Raw genomic sequence first — 21,598 nt, 5'->3', positions numbered from 1 at the left:
TGCATTTTATGTTACACCTCAGAGATGATCTCATTGAAAATGGTAGAAGGTGACAGCTCTTTTTTCTTGTACAAACATAGCAAATGGAAGACAAACAAAATAATTCCAAAATATTGCCCCAGCTCTGCTGAGTGCCCACAGGAGAGGAAAAGAGAAGCCCTTGTGACAATAGATACAAAGAAAGAACAGTATTTAGCACTTAATCCGCATAAGCAAACTTAAGCAATGAATTGCTTCTATTAAGGCACAAGCAGCAAAATTGGCACCCTCTTTTGGCAAGGAAAAGGGCACCTTTTTAAGTAACATCGCTATTAACAAAGACATAAAAGAGGCTTCGAGACAAATAAAACACTAAAGTTTCTATTCCATAACTCAGACCATAGAGCATTTCAACAAGCGCATCCTAACAGATTAAAGGAAACAAAGGCTGAGACCAGAAATACTGAAGTCTAGTGCAGAACGGAACCTTTTTTTTTTTACTCAATAATTTACAAAATGATGCAGCAGGAAAATAATGTGCTGGTGGTCAGTAATCAAAAAGCCAAGATTTTCATCATAGGGCTAGAAAGTTCCAAGATTTACTATCATGGCTCAAGGTCAACTGATTATGGAAAACATATACAACTGCAACAGGACAAAATAAAAATATACACAGATTAGAACATGCTAAGCAATACTCCGATAATTACGATATGCTTAGGGTATGGATCATGGGTTGGTAAAACGTAGGCATCACATCACACCAGACTGACTATACCAACTTCCAAAAGTCCATGCTGCCTCTGCAGGCAACAAAGTCAACAAGAAAGGGACAACCATACAGATCTGAGGTATGAGCTTGTTCCTCAGCAATCTCATGCAATAACCTTAACAGCTTCAAGCAGCAACATGCATTGTCCAGGATATCCAGGCTGGACATGATCAAATGAAAGTCTTTGCAATAAATCAGTCATACTTGAGAGAGATCAGGGCAGCATGAGGTATCAGGTGAAAATTCTATGCTACTGAAGTTCCACCCTCAGCCCTCCCAAGTTGTTTTTTTCCAGCATCTCAGTATGATGCCTCATCAAACCTGCAAAGACCACCAATGATAATAATCATCTTGTTCCTCATTAGGGATTCAGACAATATTAACTTGCAAAATGAACTAATTGATCAATTCTCATATGCATGTTACAAACAATCACATAAATCATTTAGATGTAGAAAAGAACAGTCCACTCAGACAGCATACAATGCATGAATGTCTCAATTACAATCATATTATGCGAATTTAAGTTTGTTCTCAAACATTGACACCAAAGAACCAGACGGAGAAGGAGAAAAAGTTTGACCTCCAATCTGTTTTTTTTTAATTTTCTGTTCCTTTGATAGTAGTGATTGCTTTCTTAGGTTTGTTTTAATAACAGGCAATTTGCTTCTTAGAGAAGATTGGAACTTTCAAATTGAGTTCTCCAGAAGTTTGGAGTAAGGTGAGGGAGGAAAAGGCAATATCTTTGTTTTATGTCTTTATTTATATATCTTTATTTTTTTTATTTCTTTATAACAAGAAGTGATACTTTATAATAATATATCTTATTATAAAACATTTATTACAAACATGTAGGTATACATATATCCATACTTTTATATACATTCATATGTGCATATATTTACATCCGCATATATTTAGAATTTAGGACTTCAATATTAAATAAATTTGATATTATCAGAATTTAGTTCATGTTTTCATCATCCTTGTTAGAATCAAGTCCACCGCATGCGGATACTAATTTATTAAGAATCAATCAGAATGAAGCTATAATGTCAATGTTTGCTGGAATTGAAATAAATGTGAGATCTGAGTCACAATTTGAATTGATAAAACAAATTGTTGTGGTAATGATGAACGGTGTGCTAAGCAATCTGCCAAAGCTGTTGGAATCAGTAGAGGAGCATTCTGCCCTCGATGGTAGCACCCTACTAACCAATAGACTTGCCCATGATTGCAAAGATCACCCATCCTTTTTCAAGATGAAAGCGCAATCAGATTCACTTTCCCAGTCAGATCCATCCATGGTAGACTGACAATCAGGAACTCAAGAGACCAAACTTCCCTCTTGGTCTATGACTCGGTTCCTCCCTATCACTCGACTATAGTTCTTTGAGGATAATCCCAATTTTGGTTTAATAGCGCATTCAAACAAAGGATGAACATACTTATTTAACTTATCTTTTTCAATTTCCAAAATTCTAAAAGATGTTGACAACTCTACTTTTAGTTAAGGCATAGATTATATTTTGACAAACATTTGCAAAATCAGAAAACTATCACGATCATGAGGTAAATCCGAATATGCCTCTGGACAAAAGAGGAAAAAAAAAGAAAAGAAGAGAGGATTGGAATATTGGATAAGACAAGCACAATAGAGCAACACAGAACAGTAAATGAATTTATTTCCCAATTTTGACAGGTACAAGCATGATATACTATTCTACAGATAAAAGAAATGAATGCACGTCATACATATCAGGTACATGGCAATGCAAATGACAAGCAACCAACAAGTGGGTGATACGTGCCTATGCACAACTGCACCACTTTCAAGACTGGGAAAATTTACGATGGAGATGGTATGAGAATACATGAGTTCAAGTTTACAACATTTTTCTTTTCGATGGATCAACAGAATAAAAAATTGTCTCTATACAAAGCAAAATTTAAAAAAAAAAAGAATGGAAGCGATGGGTATCTGATTTGTTGTAATCACAAATGGAAAACAACCAAAAAGTGGGTAAGACATGCTTATATACAACTGCACTACTTGAAGAACTATTAGGTACTAATGACCTAGCTTGAGTTCATTAACATTTTAAAGCACCATAATAGGTGGCTCTCACCTTTAACAGAGATTCAGATGGCAGAGCAGCATGAGCATGAAGCATCAACAGGTAAGGAGGGTTACTTCATCACCAACCAGCAATTGCATCATCTTTAAAAGAGGCCAATTTTTCCAGTACACCAGTTACAACCTTTTTTTTTTTGGCCGGCAGCGGGGTTGTGGCGAGAATGACAAAATCCTAAAGAAATAGCCTCACCTTGCTTAATATGGAGAAGGAAGGCTGTAGGTGTCTGAAACATCCAAGGAGGCCTAGGTTAAGGCCTCTCTTCCCACTCCCACCATACATACATACACAGTCACATACACAGAATAACCTTTTATCTGTTTGCATCATGCAAAATAAATTCACTCTCCGATAATGAAAAAATCTCAGTGTTGGGTCCTAAGCAACAATCATCGATGTTCAAACTTTAAGCTACATTGAACACATGCTTGCCATTATGTTAGGTGTTAACTGATAGGGTCCAAATTGTTGACCAATTAACGCTGCTTGAGAATGTTAATAGTCTTGTTAGGAAATTTCATCCTCAAATATATCATTCAATCACTTCCAGATGCCAAAATACTCTACACCATGCTGAACTTGTATTGAGGAATGAAAATGTCAATGCCCTAACAAACCTCAACTCGTCACATCAAACTAAGAAACCCATCCATCTACTGACACTTTAACTAATAAAGTAGCTCCTCATTGCCTCCTCATTCTTTTATATAATGCAAACAGATTCTGCAATGCTTTCTTTAGATTTCATTATACTTTCTCTTCTTGGAAAAATTGCATATTTTATCTCCTAACAAGGATTGCATATTTTCTTTTCAAGTGCACAACAATTTGCATACTTTCAAGTGCACAACAAGGATTGCATATTTTCTTTTCAAGTGCATATTTTATCGCAAGATGTCCAATCAACAATTTTACTCTCAATCATGGATGACATGACATATATTTTGTGATAGCATAGCATGCATACAATGCACTTGAAGAATTCTGTAGGAGCAAATATTATGTCTGCATTCTACACCAACCTTTCTATATTCCACATTATGAGCTACATTTTTTATGATAGCAAACATATCAGCAATTTAGCATAAACTCAATTTCACATCCCAAGAGTCCTAGTCTGGAAAATATGTCGTGAAATAGATCATCACTTATGAGTTCATATAACATAAAAGATCTTTATTGAACTAATTTATACTATATATAGATGTGCCAATATATTTTCTGTCAGAGACAATCAAAGCCATTGAATCAAAGTGGAAACAACCTGCATCAAACTTAAAATAAGGGAATTCTACTAAAATCAGAAGTTTGGATGTGTAGGATATGAAACTCAGAACTATTTACAGCCCTTGAATTTTATTAAAGAATCATATCATACCATTGAATAGATCGATCTGGGAGGATGAGACTTAATCCCATCATAACCCCCTTTTTCTTTGGCTAACATTTTGCACAATTCACTTGGAACTCTCCTTCTTTTATGAGAATAGTTGGATCACTCTTTGAATTCAAGAATTTGAATGTTAGTCAATAGAGGACATTGATTAGCCAAATCTGTTACTTTACATATTAATCCAACTGTACCATAATGATCAGATATCATAACCATCGACAGTTGTGATTGAACTTGTAAAACTACGTCAACTGACAAATGGATATTCTCATGCACCAAAATCTTTCTGTCTTTTGAAAAGATTAGAAAATCTACCAACCGAGGGGGGTGGGGTCATATTAGATGGTTGTGTGAGATAATTAGATGACTGTCATGCTCCTTCAAATCTATGAGGTGAGAAAGGTTTGAACTTTCAAACCTTTGATAATTTAAGAAGGTAAGGCACTTGAGACCTTTATGCTAAACACGTGTGTTATTGCCCCATGTCCTCTCAACCACAGGATTCCAACAGGTATAATTTTGAGCATTCACCTTGTATTGATGAACTAGTATTTTTCACGCCATTGTAATGTTACTCTTTCCCATTCAAATTTGCACTAATAAATATTTCAAATCATTATGACCCTCAAAATTAAAACCATTTGATATACATTAAATAATAGGCAAATTTACTATTTTTTCTTAAAATGGTATTTAATTTAGCATGCATTTGCAGGTAGTTTTGCGAGTATATTTGAAAATTGTATAAACTAGGTCTATAAACTTGTTTCAAAATCTATGCGAGTATTGCTCATTTCCCAATCATAAAATAACCGTGCTTCAAAGAACCCCAGCTTCAGCATACTTGAAGAAAACAATGTGAAAGTAAATATTGTTCCTCTTGCATATCTTGCAATAACGATCTATAGACTATTTTTACCATCAAGATCTCCAAAGAGGGAGCCAGTTTTGAAAATTACAGCAACCACTAACAACAAGCCAATGCCTATGACCAATCTGTTGATGCCCTCACTTAAGTGTTGCTTTTAAGCTCCATCATTGCCTCCCCCAAATCTTCTCAATTTTCTCAACTATCACCACAGGCATCTTGAAGGAGATTTAACTAGTAGGGAAGTTGCAAAAGGTAAAGAGTTATGGCTTCACCCATCAAAGAGGTAATATTCTCTTCTAAGATTATGATGTGTTTGATTCTCCCTATAATGGATCTCAAGGGGGAGGGGAAAAGGCAATGCACCAAGTAGAAGCCCAACAACGTAAAGGAACAGATTAATAGTCATCCAAGCATTGTCCAAAAGAGACAAGGCATCAAATCCATTCTAAACCAAGGATGCTCCTCAAGTTACATTGTATAATGGTACGGCTTTCTTGACAAATTTATGGACCTATCTCATCCTCAGCAAATTTCCAGTCTAATTGCATCATATTATCCTACATACAGTTGATTGTCTCAAGAAGTTCTAGTGAACTGTCACCAACATATGGCAATTTGATTATTGCAAAAAACTTGTCAAATTCACAAGGAAGTTGGCATCAACATCTGCAGCCCATTCTTCTTCCAAAAAGTGAAACCAAGGTCTAAAGTTCCAGTACTCATACTAGTATGTTACAGTACCATACTGCCACAAGCTATGCCTCTTGCTACTTGGATAGCAAAATAGAGATGAATTACCGTACAACTCTACAATCCCCATAAAGGAGGAATGCTGGTATTAGTATTTTTTGAAGGGGGGTAACGACCAATTCCCAGGTGACAGGTCCATTTATGGACCGGATATCCCCCCGAGGGGGCAGGGGGGTAACGTCCATCTAATCTGGAAGTAGGTGTTTGAGCGAGGTGTCCGAGCGAGTCAGGGAAGGAAATTACTTGTTGTTTATATACGATAAAAGTGGTCTTCCCTGGGGTGAGAAAGAGAGGGATTTCGACCTTCGTTTTTCGGGAGAATGAAATACTTATAGAAATATAGAATGGGGAATCTTTTCTCTTCGATAATTTATTTCCGTTGGATCAGGGGAGGGGATGGTTTCTCCTCCCCCGAACCCCCTCCCCTTCCTTAGGTTATGGAACGTTACCCCCCCAAAGCCCCCCTCGGGGGGGAATAGGATATTTATTTTTACCGATGATATGCCAGGGGGTTCCACCCCCCGAACCCCCCGGTGTTCTCAAACGGCGAATGGTAAATTCCAAACAACCAGTATAGACTGTGTGCACCGATACTTAAAATCCTTTAACGAGCATATGGTAATGAGACACCATTTCAATCACTTTTCCTTCTATGCTGGATCTCAGGGCTATTTATGCACCTCTGTTAAGGTTCATATTGACTCACCAACCTTATCCAAGAGTCATATACCTTATCCTTTTGATAGGGAGTTTTAACATCACCAAGCCCCATGCCAATTCATTCAAGGGGGTCAGAAATAGTAAACTACCAACATCATGGCCGGTAGAGGTTCCGTGAGGTCAAGCACCTAAGGTCAGCAAGATGTAGGCACTAAGTAAATAAATCATGTGCTATGTGAACAAAGGGCAGTAGTTTTTTTATAAGCAATCAGTAATACTGCTAGATCCTACTGATATAGGCCTATAAGATGCACTCCACTTAATTATCCAGTCCACATACCCATCTATATTGCAAATTTATATAGGAAATGATTGCATAATTAGTGACAAACTACAAAGATCTGCTGCACACTTACTGTCAAAACCTATGATATCAAACATCCAGAGACGATATTTCTCTTCCCCTAAACTCAAGCATCCAAGCCCTCGTTCTTCTGATATTTAAACCAGGTTACAGCTAAAAATATCAAGAAATAGGTCGACAAGGAAAATAAACAGTTTAGGAAGATACCTTTGTTGTCAGTCCTGAGATGCAAAAAATTCTCTAAGTAGTTGATTTTGGATGCCTCTAATTTCAACATCATTCTGCAGCCCCATGGTGCTCAAATACCAAGGCTGGAGATGGAAGGTAAAGTAAACTTCAACATTCTCATTTCAACTCTTACTTCCTAAGAACTTTCTGTTGCTGCAAACCCAGCAATCAAAAATTTGCATGTCGGAAAAATCATATTGCACAAAAAATTCGAGAAACACTAAGCCACCTACTTGCCAAAAGGTGCAACCTTGTTACCTTACCCATTTCAAAATTCTGCTTGACTTTCTTAAAGCGAAGGCTTGTAGAGACCTTATTTCTTGTTGGGCATCTATGCTTAAAAAAATCTTTAGATAGGCCAAAACTAGCCTATAGGAGATGTCGGAGGCATGTTTCAGAAGTTTAAGATGAAAGGATTTTTAGTCATGGAATTCAGATTTGATTCCTTGAAATCTACCGGTAGTCACAAAAGATAATGCCTTTACGACAAATACATTGATACAATAAAAAGAAAAAAGATTCCACGCCCACATTGCATATGCCCAAACAATTAGCATTGCATATTCGAAAGATGAATTGGGATGCCTGCATTGCATAACAGGATTCACAGCATTGGAAAGCAAACAAGAAATTACATCAAAACCAAACCCTCATGCCACCTTTGCCAGTTAGTATATTTAAATATAATACTAAAGATATAAGTTTCCCAGAACACTACACCATCACTGCAGACCAGAAACTAAAAGATCTTTATACAACCATTCCAAGGAACCAAAAAAAGGTTTTCCATGCAATGGGCGGAAGGAATCATACAAAAAATAAAGCATCACACCACTACTGAAGCCAATGATGGCATCAAAAATACAGAAGGGGCGAGGGGGCAACATGCTGTATATATGTCTGGCTTGACAACTCCAGCATCAGCTACTGTTATAAGCCCAGCCATGCTCATTCAGATATGCTTGCACAGCTTCTTTGAGGGCCAGATTTGGCACCAACTGGTGTTGTTCAAGCGGCTCCCTTGTGACTGGGTCAAACTTGCCCACCTATAGTCAAGGCTTTGATGCATAATTATAGAGAAGGGCAGCAACATATAAGTTAGAGAACCACATGTCTACAACAAGAAAGAATAAAACACCTGCTTAAGATGCTCAAGAAGCACTGCCCTTTCATAGGTAACACCACTTGGGGTGATCACAGGATCCCGGAAGATATCAAGTGTAATCTTACAGCACAAGTAGTCAGGCACCTACAATATCAAGTATGGCAAATATTACTGGTCCAGATGATAAGGATGCATATATAGGGTTCTTAAGAGTGAGTTCTCACTTGTGTCGGCATGTCAGCTTGTGCAGCTTTACAGAACACTTCGTTTAGGAGTTCAAGTTGTTCAGAATGATCATCAGCAGCATCTTTTGATGCATCTTCAGCTAGAGAATTATCAAGAAAATGATACTCTGCCAAAGCTCTCTCACAGGCCTCCCTGATTTGACAGCACATATTTTGGTAATGTCAAATCTAATAATAGGTCTTGATGCCTGCATTGCTTTATAATACATAAAGATAAGAAACAGAAATTTGGCAACAAGTGCTGGTAGGCATCACCTACTTCAAATTTTGCAGCCTCCACGCATGATTGCTCCATGAAAGTTCCCATTCCATGTACTTTGCTTTGGCAAGAGTCTGCCAAATCTCCTCCACCATACATCCCACAGGGTTTCTCCCTCTCCCCAGATCAAAAGCCTATTTTAGGCGGTAAACTAATAAGTTATTCAAGATTCAAAATCAGCTCAAAAGATAACTAAAATATGATGCCAAAGCACACATTAAAGTTGAATTTCTCATGGCACAATATAATCAGAACAAAGCAAAACCCTATCGGCATGGTTCACCGAGCTGGTATCGGAAGGCATACCGGCTAGGAACCGGTTTGGCACTGTACGTATCCGTACTGTGCCATTCCAGGGCATATTGACAAAGCGAGAGCCAAAGAGGGAGGAGAGAGGGAGAAGGAGAGAGAAAAAGAGGGAGGAAGGGAGGGAAAGATTTGAAACGGGGGGATCTCTATTCCAATTAGGGAGAGAGAGATTCGAAATAGGGGAAGGAGAGAAGGAGAAGGAGGAGAATAAGAAGAGGAAGGAGGAGAAGGAGGAGGAGAAGGAGAAGGAGAAGAAGAAGGACAACAAGAAGGAGAACAACAACAACAACAACAACAACAAGAAGAAGGAAAAGGAGAAGAAGAAGAAGAAGAAGAAGAAGAAGAAGGAGAAGGAGAAGGAGAAGAAGAAGAAGAAGAAAAAGGAGAAGAAGGAGAAAAAGGAGAAGGAGAAAAAGAAGGAGACATAGGAGAAGGAGGAGGAGGAGAAGTAGAAGAAGGAGAATAAGGAGGAGGAGGAGGAGGAGGAGGAGGAGGAGGGTGAAGAAGAACAAGGAGAAGGGGAAGAAGGAGAAGGAGAAGGAGAAGGAGAAGGGGAAGAAGGAGAAGGAGAAGGAGAAGGAGGAGAAAAGGAAGAAGAAGGAGAAGGAGGAGGAGGAGGAGGAGGAGGAGAATTAGAAGGAGAAGCAGCGGAAGAAGAAGAAGCAGAAGAAGTAGGACAAGAAGAATTAGAAGGAGAAGAAGAAAAAGGAGAAGAAGGAGAAGAAGAAGGAGAAGAAGGTGAAGAAGGAGGAGGAGGAGGAGGAGGAGAAGGAGCAAAAGAAGAAGAAGGAGCAGAAGGAGCAAAAGAAGAAGAAAGAGCAGAAGGAGAAGAAGAAGAAAGAGCAGAAGGAGAAGAAGAAGAAAAGGCAGAAGCAGAAGAAGCAAAAGAAGAAGGAGAAGAAAGGAGAAGAAAGCAGAAGAAGGAGAAGGAGAGAAATCAGAAGAAGGAGAAGGAAGCAGAAGGAAAAGGAGAAAAAGAAGAAGAATCGGAAGGAGGAGGAGGAGGAGGAGGAGGAGGAGGAGGAGAAGACACAAAAGAAGAAGAAGGTGAAGAAGGAGAAGAAGCGGAAGGAGAAGAAAGCAGAAGAAGGAGAAGGAGAAGAAAGCAGAAGAAGAAGAAGGAGAAGAAAGCAGAAGAAGGAGAAGGAGAAGGAGAAGAGGAAGCAAGCAAAAGAAGAAGAAGGAGAAGGAGAAGAGGGAGAAGCAAGCAAAAGAAGAAGAAGGAGAAGGAGAAGAGGGAGAAGCAAGCAAAAGAAGAAGAAGGAGAAGGAGAAGAGGGAGAAGAAGGACAAGAAGGACAAGAAGGAGAAGAAGGAGAAAGAGGAGAAGAAGGAGAAGAAAATAGAAGAAGGAGAAGGAGAAGAAGGACAAGAAGGAGAAGAAGGAGAAAGAGGAGAAGAAGGAGAAGAAAGTCGAAGAAGGAGAAGAAAGCAGGAGAAGAAGGAGAAGAAGAAAAAAAAGAAGCAGAAGAAGGAGGAGGAGATAGAGAAGAAAGCAGAAGAAGGAGAAGAAAGCAAAAGGAAAGAAAGCAGAAGGAGAAGAAGAAGAAGAAGAAGAAGGAGGAGGAAGAGGAGGAGAAGAAGCAGAAGCAGAAGAAGAAGAAGAAGAAGAAGAAGAAGAATAAAGAGAAGAAGGAGAAGAAGAAGAAGAGAAAGAAGGAGAAGGAGAAGGAGGAGAAGGAGCAGAAGAAGGAGAAGAAGAAGAAGATGATGATGATGATGATGATGATGAAGCAAAAGAAGCAGAAGCAGAAGCAGAAGAAGGGGAAGAAGGACAAGAAAGCAGAAGGAGAAGAAGAAGAAGTAGAAGAAGAAAGAGGAGGAGAAGGAGGAGAAGTAGAAGAAGCAGAAGAAGGAGAAGGAGAAGGAGAAGAAGAAGGAGGAGACAAAGGAGAAGGAGAAGAAAGGAGAAGGAGAAGAAGGAGAAGAAAGTAGAAGAAGAAGGAGAAGGAGGAGGAGAAGGAGAAGGAGAAGAAGGAGCAGAAGGAAAAGGAGAAGAAGGAGAAGGAGAAGAAGGAGAAGCAGAAGGAGGAGGAGGAGGAGGAGCAGAAGGAGAAAGAGAAGAAGGAGAAGCGGAAGAAGGAGGAGGAGGAGGAGGAGGAGAAGGAGGAGGAGAAGAAGTAGAAGAAGCCGAAGAAGGAGAAGAAGAAGCAAAAAAAGAAGAAGAAGCAGAAGAAGAAGAAGAAGGAGGAGGAGGAGGAGGAGAAGAACGAGGAGGGGGAGGAGAAGAAGAAGACGATGATGAAGAAGAAGAAGAAGCAAAAGAAGAAAAAGAAGAAGAAGAAGGATAAAAAGAAGAAGGAGAAGAAGAAGAAGAAGAAGGAGAAGAACCAGAAGAAGGAGAAGAAGATGGAGAGGAAGCAGAAGAAAATGATGAAGAAGAAGAAGGAGAAAGAGAAGGAGAAGGAGAACAAAAGAAGAAGGAGAAGAAGAAGGAGGAAGAGAAGGAGGAGGAGGAGGAGAAGAAGAAGGAGAAGAAGGAGAAGGAGGAGGAGGAGGAGGAGGAAAAGAAGAAGAAGAAGGAGAAGAAGAGGCAGAAGAAGAAGAAGAAGCTGAAGCTAAAGCAGAAGAAGAAGAAGAAGCAAAAGAAGAAGAGGAGGAGGAGGAGGACAAGAAACATCATAGAAACATTAAAAACATCAAGAAACATCAAATTATACTTAAAATCATTGAAAAAAATAAAAAAAATATTAATTACCATTAATTCAAACTTAAAAATATTGAAAAAAAATGGTGTGTCGGTTCCGACAGGCACGCCACTGCATGCCGTATGTCGGTACCGTAGCGTACCGAACCAGCCGCTGACCTGTACGAGTCCCGGTACCGGTCAAGCGGACTATCATAGGCACATGAAAGAAATAAAAGCTCACAAAATCTTTAGTTGAAAGCCAAGTTGAATGTCTTGAGTCATGATAAAAAATGGAAAGAAAGGAAAGGCAAAAAAAGAGATATGAGCTTGACTCAAGTATTGTGATATAAATGTAGAAGGAAGAGAGCAAGGACTATAGTGGTTATTACAAGTACCCAACCTTGTGCAGTTGTTTGATTCCCCCAGCAAATTCTTGCCTTTCTATCAATGCAAGCCCTAGCATATAGTGAGCCTTTCAATATAACAGAGAAAGTACAGTCGGTTATGACACAAGACATAGAAAATCATTTAAACAAATCAGTACATAAGGGAAAAGAAATTGCAGTTGCATGCAAGACATGACAGTATATCATATTCATTATGAAGAACCACTGTATAACCACAATATTAGTAACAATAATTTTTGAATCAATGGTTGTTAAAAAGACATGGCAGATGCTACATCACAATATTTGTCGCAGGGCACAAAACAGGCAAAGGGAACAAGAAGGTAAAATACCTCATCCACATATTTAGATCACACCATAATAGTGATAAAGCACAGGGCTGCTACAGAACTATATTGACTTGTGATATGCAAAATACATTAATATTCTTTTAGTTTAATATTTTCAAGATTTTACTAATTTTCTTGTGTGTCTTCATTTGATTAAATTGCAGGTAACAAGAAAAGCCTCAAATACTTATGTAAGTATGTCTTCCCTATGTGCAAGACATATTTAAAGAGGCAAAACTGAAACAGATTCAAGGTAAAGTAATTGTGCTCCAGTGACAGCCAGAATTATGTACATGTTACAAAGACTTATAATCCTTTCAATATCTACTCAAGGCACAACATGTCTTAAAGCAAATTGGACATCAGTTCAGGAGCATATGGACAAACAAAAGACTGTCATCCAAGAAACAATTATGAAAAGAGATAAAGGCAAAGAGGGAAGAATAAAATTATGCACAATAGATATACAGATACAAATATATTACATATACATCACATATATATGGACATGAAAATAATTAAAGTAAGCACAAGGAAACACATGGGCACACGTAGAACCAGCTTCCATGTAGACTTTCCCATGGCTTTGCAAGCACTTATAGTCTCCAATTTGCTACCGTAAAGAAGCTCCCAATTTAAGAATACTAACTGAGATATCTTCCAATTTGATTCCCAAGATATGAATACGGTGTCAATCAAAATGTGGAAAACAAGATCTACAATATGCCGCAGCAGGAGGCAGCACAGCAAGTGTTAAAAAATTAAAAAGAAAAAAAAAACAAGAAAGAAAGAAAAGTGAGCAACAATATGTCAAAATCTTAGCAACCCCCAAACAAGTCCCTTATGTGCATGCATGCACAAGAACACAAGATATGTATATGTGTATCTGCTTAGATGCATACAAACACAGAAAGACAGACACACATGTGTGCATGTGTATACATGCATATTGTCTATTAAGAATAATTTTCAAAATGGGCGTAATTCTGCATGATATTGTCAAGTTTGTTTCGTTCTATCCAGCACAATGATAGTTAAATTATAGTTTATTGTCCCTAGAACTACAGAACTAGACATCACCATCATTTTGAAATATCCAACCTGTTAAAAACTTCAGAATCTCCCACAGAAAGTAAGTTATTTCAAATTAAACCTATCTTCTAGGTGCTTTTTTCAAACACACTTTAACATCGACAAGTTATTGAGAGAAATATAAAAGAACCATTCAGTCTCATCTTAACTCAAAATGAATAACCTAATTTGCTACCATCTCTTCCCCGTAATAATAAATGAGACATTTATTAGCGGTTGTTCTAGGAATGTACCTCAAAAACAATAATCGATTGATTATTGAAGTCAATAGTGGTTGTGCATGTCTTGTGAACCTTAAATTGCAAACCTGCCTTCCCCCACATCCAACACAAAAAGTTCCCGGTTCAAACTATCATAACAGAATTTCCAGAACCATACAGTACTCCAATACTTGAAAACCAAGCCCAACCTCAAAACAAAGTCAAATAGAAGCCCTCCCAAAACTTTTAACAGTCCCTCCAAACCACTGGAACATACTTCTATAGAGAGTCTATATTCTTTAAGTCAACAATTCTAGCAAGTGTGGTTACTGTTGACATGTTTCTCTGAAGATTCCACACAATTTAGTTAAGAAAAAGATTACCAGGCACTATCAGCGTTATGATGTCTCCATGACCATTTGGCTCAAACTGATAATATTCATTGCCCACTTAAACCCCTCCCCACTTTGATGTACCAACTCTCTCAAAACTAATCCAAGCATCCAGAAGATCTGAAACCTAGAGTGATACAATATTCCAACTTATCCAATCACGTGATAGTAAAACAAATGACAGTAAACAAGGAATGCTCATCATCTAGCATGAGTGTAAGCTATATGTCAAAGGAAAAAATAAAGGAAAAACTCTGACTAAGAGGCCTAATGTCAATCCCGGATAGTAAGTTAGTAACCAAATTTTAACACCATCTTCAGACAATGAACAATCTACATTTATGAAAGAAATTGAGCTCTTGACAGCAACATAGCCCTAGCTCGACTGTCCATTCAAAATTTACTGAAAACATTTATAGCTTGGATACAAGATGGATTATTTACTAAAACGTATTTTTTTTTTGTGCAGCGGCATCTCACTACATGTGGCCATGAGTACACCCAGAATAATCACAGTACAAAGTATGCTCTAGTGCCAGCAGCACGTGCTCCAAGGCCTCCCATGAGATGGCACCAGGATGGCATGCTGCAAAGGAGGCGACCCAGTCCGCTGCATTGTTCGCCTCCCGAAACATATGCAAAATGCGAAAAGACCCAAACTCCTCCATAAGGTGGCAAATATCATGGACTAGGGGGTGCAAGTCCGTCCTGGCATGCCCGCTCCGGATCCAATTGATCACTGTAGCAACCTTCTTGTCCACCATGAATTTTATCAATGATTAAAAAAACTCTAATAGATTGTATCAAGGAGTCTCCGGACTAGACCCCGAACCAATACCATCCTATTATAATGTCGGTACACGATACGGTACAAGATGGTGAGAAGTACCAAGTGTTAGTACAGTAAAAGACTGCATACCGGTGCGGTACCGGTACCGGTACGGTACTAGCCAGTATGGCGAACCTTAGATTGTATAGGTCTCTGTAATCAGGAAGATTCCATTTTAACCAATACAAGATGATTTCAACCAACTGTCCAGTTTGGAACCGCCTTCATATTAACCAATTCCCTATCCATATACATGTAACTACGACCATCTTACTAGAACAGTTATACATATAGCATTTGATGTAAATCTTAGGATTCTTAGATTATTTATTCATATATGGTTGGGGATCTGCAAAGCAGACAACCTAAGCTGATCCATAACCACTTACCTGGATTTATCCAACATGTTATCCATCAATCTAGTTTACATTTACCTTAGATGAGAAAACTGGTACCAACATGAGTATGTATGAGCATATGTATCTGAATACATGAATGTTTGTCAACATGCTTAAATATGCATTTTGCAGGCAGTCCTGGAATAATACAATCATCGCACCTTACACCATCTCTCATGCAGCTCAAATTAGTCCCTCTGGACAGATTTCAGGCTGCCACGTATGCACTCTCAAGATTAACTAAAGCAAAAAGTAGATATAAAGACCTAAAATGCCATTTAGACTACAAAGAATGGCCCAAATACAACAATCCCAGTAAAATGGCAGTCGTAACAGAGTAAACATAATTATTTACTCCAGATTGCAACAAATGAATCATGCCTAAAAGGTCTAAACAGATCCAATTGATATTTCTTTGAGCAAAATAGGAAATCATCAACCAAAATAGGCAATCACCTAGCACAACTATAATTAGTAGGGCAGCAATCAATTGAGAGCATTCAAACCATCTAACAATATGCAAACATCGTAAAAACAAAGAAGGCCATGGCTTCCACTTTTAAAACATAAATTTAGCATAACAACTAATATGCATATAAATAGTGAGATTGTGCCTACCTTAACAGAATTGCTATCAAGTTCGAGAGCTTTTCTGCAATCCTCTTCAACTTTTGTCCACTCTCTACCAAATGCAACAAGCAACGAAATGCAAAACCCATCAACATAATGAAGAGAAATTATTGAAAAAGGAGAACAAGAGATATATATTGCTTTTGCAGACTTCCGCTTCTGATAGCAGAGTGCCCGGTTTGTCCAATACACTGCCACATTTGGGCACAAAGTAATTGCCTGAAATCCCAAACAATTGAATCAAGAAACAAAGAGATATCAAAGATATGAAACAGCTTAGTAGGAACAAAGAACAAAACTTTAGGGGATACGATCAAGAACTCCATTTGGGGAGGAAAAAATAATGTTAATAATAATGAGCAATATATCAGGGGAAAAAAATGTGATTTGACGTGACAAGAATTCAATGGTTTGACACCGTTTGACTTGGAAAATGAACTACATAGAAGAAAAAAATAAAGAATCAAGGCCATCCGAATCAAGTCCAAAGATCAAGTCAAAAGACTGCCATGAAATCAAGAAATTAATCATTAGAATTGGAAGGGGGGGAAGGCAAATAGTGATTAAGGTTTACAGACACCTCGGTGTAGGCATCCATGGCAGCTCCAATGCATTCTTTCTTGAAAATGGCATTACCATCAAGCCTCCAGAGCTTAGCTTTCCCAGCGATGCTTACCAGCACCAATGCCATCACCCTCCCCACCTTCTCCTTCCTCTCTTCCACTTGTCTTCTCTCTTCTTAGAGGTAGGAAGGGAGTGAAGAAAAGATCATCTATATTTCCTGATTTCCTTTCTAGGGTTCAGATTTTTATCATTCTTTTATGTTCCTGATAAAGCTTCCAAAGAAGAAAGAAACCAAGAAATAATTTTTTGGGGGTGGGGTTGAGGGGTGGAGTTGCTGCAGAGAACAAGGAACATGAAAGTTCGGGTTTTAACTAGTACAGCTGACAGCAGATTGTGAACATTTCAAGGCTTATTATCCTTCTAACATTAAATAAACTAGTGTTGGGCACGTGCAAGGCACCTAATAGGAAGTATGATTTCCTAAAAATATTTCTCATTATTTATGCAACTTGAAAAATACCCTCCAACTTCTCTTGGGAGGTCCACTTATCTGTTTCTCACCCACCGAGTAAGAACTGGACTAAGTGTGTTTTCAGAAAATGGAAGTAGCTTTAAGGTTGAGGAGTGTGATAGGGCTATGGACACACCAGCTGAAGCTAATTTCAAGTTTTAGCATTGGATGATAGCATATACTGTATACAGTCCTTTCAACATTCACTAAGTGTTGGCCTCATGCAATGCAATGCATGTCAGAGGATCCAGGACGGCTTTGATTTATTTGAAAAAAGATTTTTCTATTATTATTTGATTATGTACCATGTAAATGCATGCCTACTTTTGGCTCGTAAATTTTTCTTGTTTATCTAAAGCAATAAGAGAAAACTGAACCATGATGAGCTACTATTAGTATCCATAGTACCTATAAAGGTGTGAGGTGTGGAGAGTGAATATTACCAGAATAACTAGCAAAAATCATATGCAGCATTCTTGCAGATCGAACCAATAGATCGATTTGTGTGTGCATACACACACACTAGCACTAGAACAAGCTAATGTTGATACAATGTAGGAGATATTTGATGGGTCATCATGATTCCTTCAACATATGATAAATCTTAAATATTTAAATATTCATTTATGTTAACTACTGAATATACAGCATACATAGGACTTATTAAAAAGGAAAGTATTCATGGACACCCATGATTCCATCAACCAATGTAAAGATTGGGGATCAGATTTTTTTCTTGACATTAAACTTTTTCAAAGTTTCATTAGTTGTGTTCCCTTTTCACACACACAGAGAAAGAGAGGGAAGGAAGCATTTAATAGGACATAATTACTAAATAAAGGCCACTTTTACAAGGAGAACCACAATCAATCTAAATCTTCACCTTAGGCTCTTGCATTATATATAGAGAGATGATGCTAAATCTTTTGAGCAGTGCATGTAGCACAATACACAGAATTTTAATAAAGTACTTAAAAGATTGCAATGCAGTTTAGCTTTTATGGCACTCTTAATTTCCCCTGGGAATTAATTGTGCGAGCTACTTATTACTTTCTAGAGAGCTTAAATGCCATAGAACTATAAGTACAATAAAGACCAAAAAACTATAAGCGTGCGCCTTATACCATAAATTAGCAAACAAAAGTGGCATAAATTAATGATGAAGGTAACCCCATATAAACCTTTGACTTTTAAATAAATCACTCTTCTTTTAAATAACCTACAAACCATGGACTGCCGAACCAGGTAATTCGAGGCATACCGAACTAGACCGATCGGTAACTAGCACGGTTCAACCGTTCAATTAAATCTTCTTTTATATATATATGGCTCGATGGGTCTCTTGAAGCTTCTATCCGGTCTCCCTCTCTAGATTCTTCTCTCTTTGTAATCTCTCTCTTTCGATGATCTCTCTCCCAGCGATCTCTGTCTATTGACCTCTTGAAACTTCTCTCCAGCTCTCTCTATCCCTGATTGACAGTTCAGACGGTATCTCCCTCTCGATCAACGCCAATGCAATGCTGACGCCCTTTTTTTCCCTCGATCTGGCATGGTTCTCAAGCCCTAGATCAACATCGATGCTAATGCCTCTCCCTTGGTACATCTCTCTCCCCCTCCCTCCCTTATCCTTCTCCCTCTTCCCCCTTTCATCTTCTCTCTCCTCCTGGTTCTCCTCCTTCGAGGGATAGGGTAGGGGTCAAGGTCAGGGTTAGGATTTCTTCCTCTCTCCCCTCCTCTTCTCCCAAGCTTTCAACTCCGATACACCTTGGCTCAGTACGATACTTACTAGTACCATACCAAATCGATTGTTGGCCAATACGAGCTCTGGTACTGGTTCTTGCTACAAACTTTTAATATAATTGTTTGCTTAAATTATTCTGACTTCTAAGAATATTCATCTTGTTCTCTACTTGTTATTTAGTATGCATTGAAATAACTAGGGGTAAGTTGGTAACATTAGCAAACCCTAAATTGAAAACAAGATAAGAGCGTTTATCGGCATGAGTGAGCGACATTGAGTACAGATATTTATAGGAAATAATTAAATTTCCAGATATTATATATAAATCATAAAACAAAGGACTTCTATGCAGACTACTAAATTTCTACATGCAATATGGTGAAATTTTTTTTGTCTCTGATCATTTTTCAAAGAAATATTTCAATATTTAGATCATGCATTCAACTGAAGGTTTTGCCTCCGTTTCCTTAATAGCAGCCTTGCAGCTTGCCGATATTTTAGAATGCTCACATAGTACCTAAGCCTTTTTCTATCCTCACAAAGACACCAAGGGAAGGTTCATAAATATTTGACTAACTAATTCAATAAACTATCACTGACACTTATCACCAGTAAACTTAATCCAGAAGAAAACAAGTTGGGTGCTCCAAGCCCTATACGTCCAGGCCTTGCCTTAAAAGTAGACTTGCCTATCCCCATCTAGAACTGTAGCATCGTCTATCAATCAGTTGGAAGATGAATGGAAATGCCTAAAGAGTGTAACTTCCTTAACCACGGAGAGCAACAAGAAACCAAGTTTGACATCACGAGAACCTAGAAAGTAGTGTAGTGTATTGACCTGATGGGAACAGCTATTTCTTGCTTCCTTATCCAAGGCCTAGAATATAGAACCTTCAGAATTCATGTGAAAAATTAAGAAAAAACACCAAAAGAAACCAATCAAATAGCAAAGAAATAGAACAGGTAACAGAGAACAAATAAAGGTCGAAACTTAAGACGAACAACGAGATCAAGAACTCGATTTGGAAAAGAAAACTAGCATCTTGGTCCTAAAGACCGTGATTTGACTCCCTCTGACTCAAAGAACAAACTGAATGTAAGAGAAAAGAAGTCCCAAGACCATCCAAATCAAATCGAAGGCTGCTAGAGAATAATCAAGAACCGGATCATTAAGAACCGGAAGAAACAGGAGGAAAGAAGCGGTTGGGGTATGAGTATACCTCTGTGTAGGCATCAATGGCAGCGCCGATGCGTTGTTTCTTGAAGAAGGCGTTTCCATCGAGCCTCCGGAGCTCTGCTTGCTTGGCGACGCTCGCCGGCACCGGGCGCAGAGTCATTGCCCTCTCCCTCTTCTCTCTCCTTCTTTCTTGCTTTCTTCTCTACTCGTCTTCGCTTCTCCTTCTTGGCGGGAGAAGAGGGAGGGGAAGAAAAGAAGACGAGATCGTTGTTTATATTCTAAATCTTCCTTCTGGGGTTTCGATTTTCTTCCTTCTTGTCTTTCTACGGTTGTCGAAATTTTGTGGGGAAGAAGAGAATGAATTGAAGAGAGATGGAGAGAGAAGCTTTTGCGTTCTTGCAACCGAATCAATAAGAAAGCTACGGTGCGACACATGTCCTTTAGCATATGAATAAAGGACGGAGCACGTGCCATGCACGTGTTTGAACAGAAGGGCCATCTTGATGAATGGCCATGATCCTATCAATCAAAAAGTCTTATAATAGATCTGATAATTATTTTCTTAATTTTTATTCTCTTTGTTATTTGTGAATGTATAATATAAAGTATATTGGAGAAAAAATTATGCATAAATGAAAAAAGAATCATAGATGTCATGATAAAATAAAAAGGGAGGTTACGGCATATTATGGAACACATCCTCAAAAGTGTTGTCTTCCTATGGTACATGCCAAAGAAAAATAAAATGAAGAGGACAAAATATACTATCTTAGCATTATTTTAGCCAAATAAACTCTTTATTTTTTTTCTAACATCACAACCCTATAAAATTAACTATTTTCAATTGTTATTATGATTAAGAGATGAATCGAGGCTTGCTCCAACCTTTAATGGTTACACCTTTCTGCTTAGCAATCAATGGTTCAATTCTGAATAGTGCATCCTAAGAATCTAGACTTAGTAGCAAAATAATTAAATATTTTAACGATAGAATCACAACTATCTATACTTTATCTCACCACGATCTCAATCATCCAAACATTACTCCCTTGAGTATAAAAAAAATTGTATATGTAAATTGTAAAATCACAATCACTACTTCATCTTACCACCATCCCAGTAAACAATACATTACTCCCTATTGTTCTTTAAGTCAGTTATGTTTTCTATCCTATGGAGATAATGCTAACTAGTAACAAATATGACATAATATACAACATTTCAATTAGGTAGTTAGAGTTTACTTTCTACTCAATTAAATACTTAGAAAGGTTTCTTAATATTGATGGTCTTCTTTGCGGATTGTTAGATTTCTACATGCAATAATATGGAATTTCTTATGCTTGATCATTTTTTAATTAAATACTTTCATGGCTAGGTCATCCATGTAATCAATTCCATTGATCTTCTCATTCATTTACTTTTCAATAATTGAAAATTTTTACCTCTATTTGTTACTTAGAAAAGTCTTCCCAACTTGCCCATATTTTAAAATGCACATTCCCAAAAATGAGACATTACATTGGCTTTAGCATGACTAATTTAGTAATGCATTTATGTAAATGGTAGTGAAGGAGATAGAGGTGAAATCTTAATTAATGTAGGACTTTTCTATTGTGAATTTAATTTT

At 38.0% G+C, this 21,598-nt stretch overlaps 1 protein-coding gene across 7 annotated transcripts; it reads right to left on the bottom strand.

The window, feature by feature from the left end:
- Nucleotides 1–7,715: 7,715 nt before the first annotated feature.
- LOC103715638 (E3 ubiquitin-protein ligase CHIP-like) lies at nucleotides 7,716–20,391 on the bottom strand. Of its 7 annotated transcripts, none has more exons than XM_008803350.4 (8): nucleotides 20,012–20,391; nucleotides 16,127–16,194; nucleotides 15,964–16,027; nucleotides 12,099–12,170; nucleotides 8,762–8,895; nucleotides 8,482–8,635; nucleotides 8,291–8,401; nucleotides 7,716–8,198 (listed from the first exon to the last, which is right to left on the bottom strand). In XM_008803350.4, exons 1-8 carry the CDS (start codon nucleotides 20,126–20,128, stop codon nucleotides 8,073–8,075), a joined length of 846 nt encoding a protein of 281 aa, XP_008801572.1. In that variant the 5' UTR covers nucleotides 20,129–20,391; the 3' UTR covers nucleotides 7,716–8,072. The 7 variants fall into 7 exon arrangements, with proteins under 7 accessions (XP_008801572.1, XP_026663839.1, XP_008801554.1 ...); XM_026808038.2 differs by lacking the exon at nucleotides 20,012–20,391 and adding an exon at nucleotides 16,556–17,684; XM_008803332.4 differs by having other exon boundaries at nucleotides 15,964–16,194.
- Nucleotides 20,392–21,598: the final 1,207 nt, after the last annotated feature.

Source organism: Phoenix dactylifera, chromosome 14 (assembly GCF_009389715.1).
Source record: "Phoenix dactylifera cultivar Barhee BC4 chromosome 14, palm_55x_up_171113_PBpolish2nd_filt_p, whole genome shotgun sequence".
Taxonomy (NCBI): Eukaryota; Viridiplantae; Streptophyta; class Magnoliopsida; order Arecales; family Arecaceae; genus Phoenix; species Phoenix dactylifera.
This window is presented reverse-complemented; position numbering and strand designations above follow the sequence as displayed.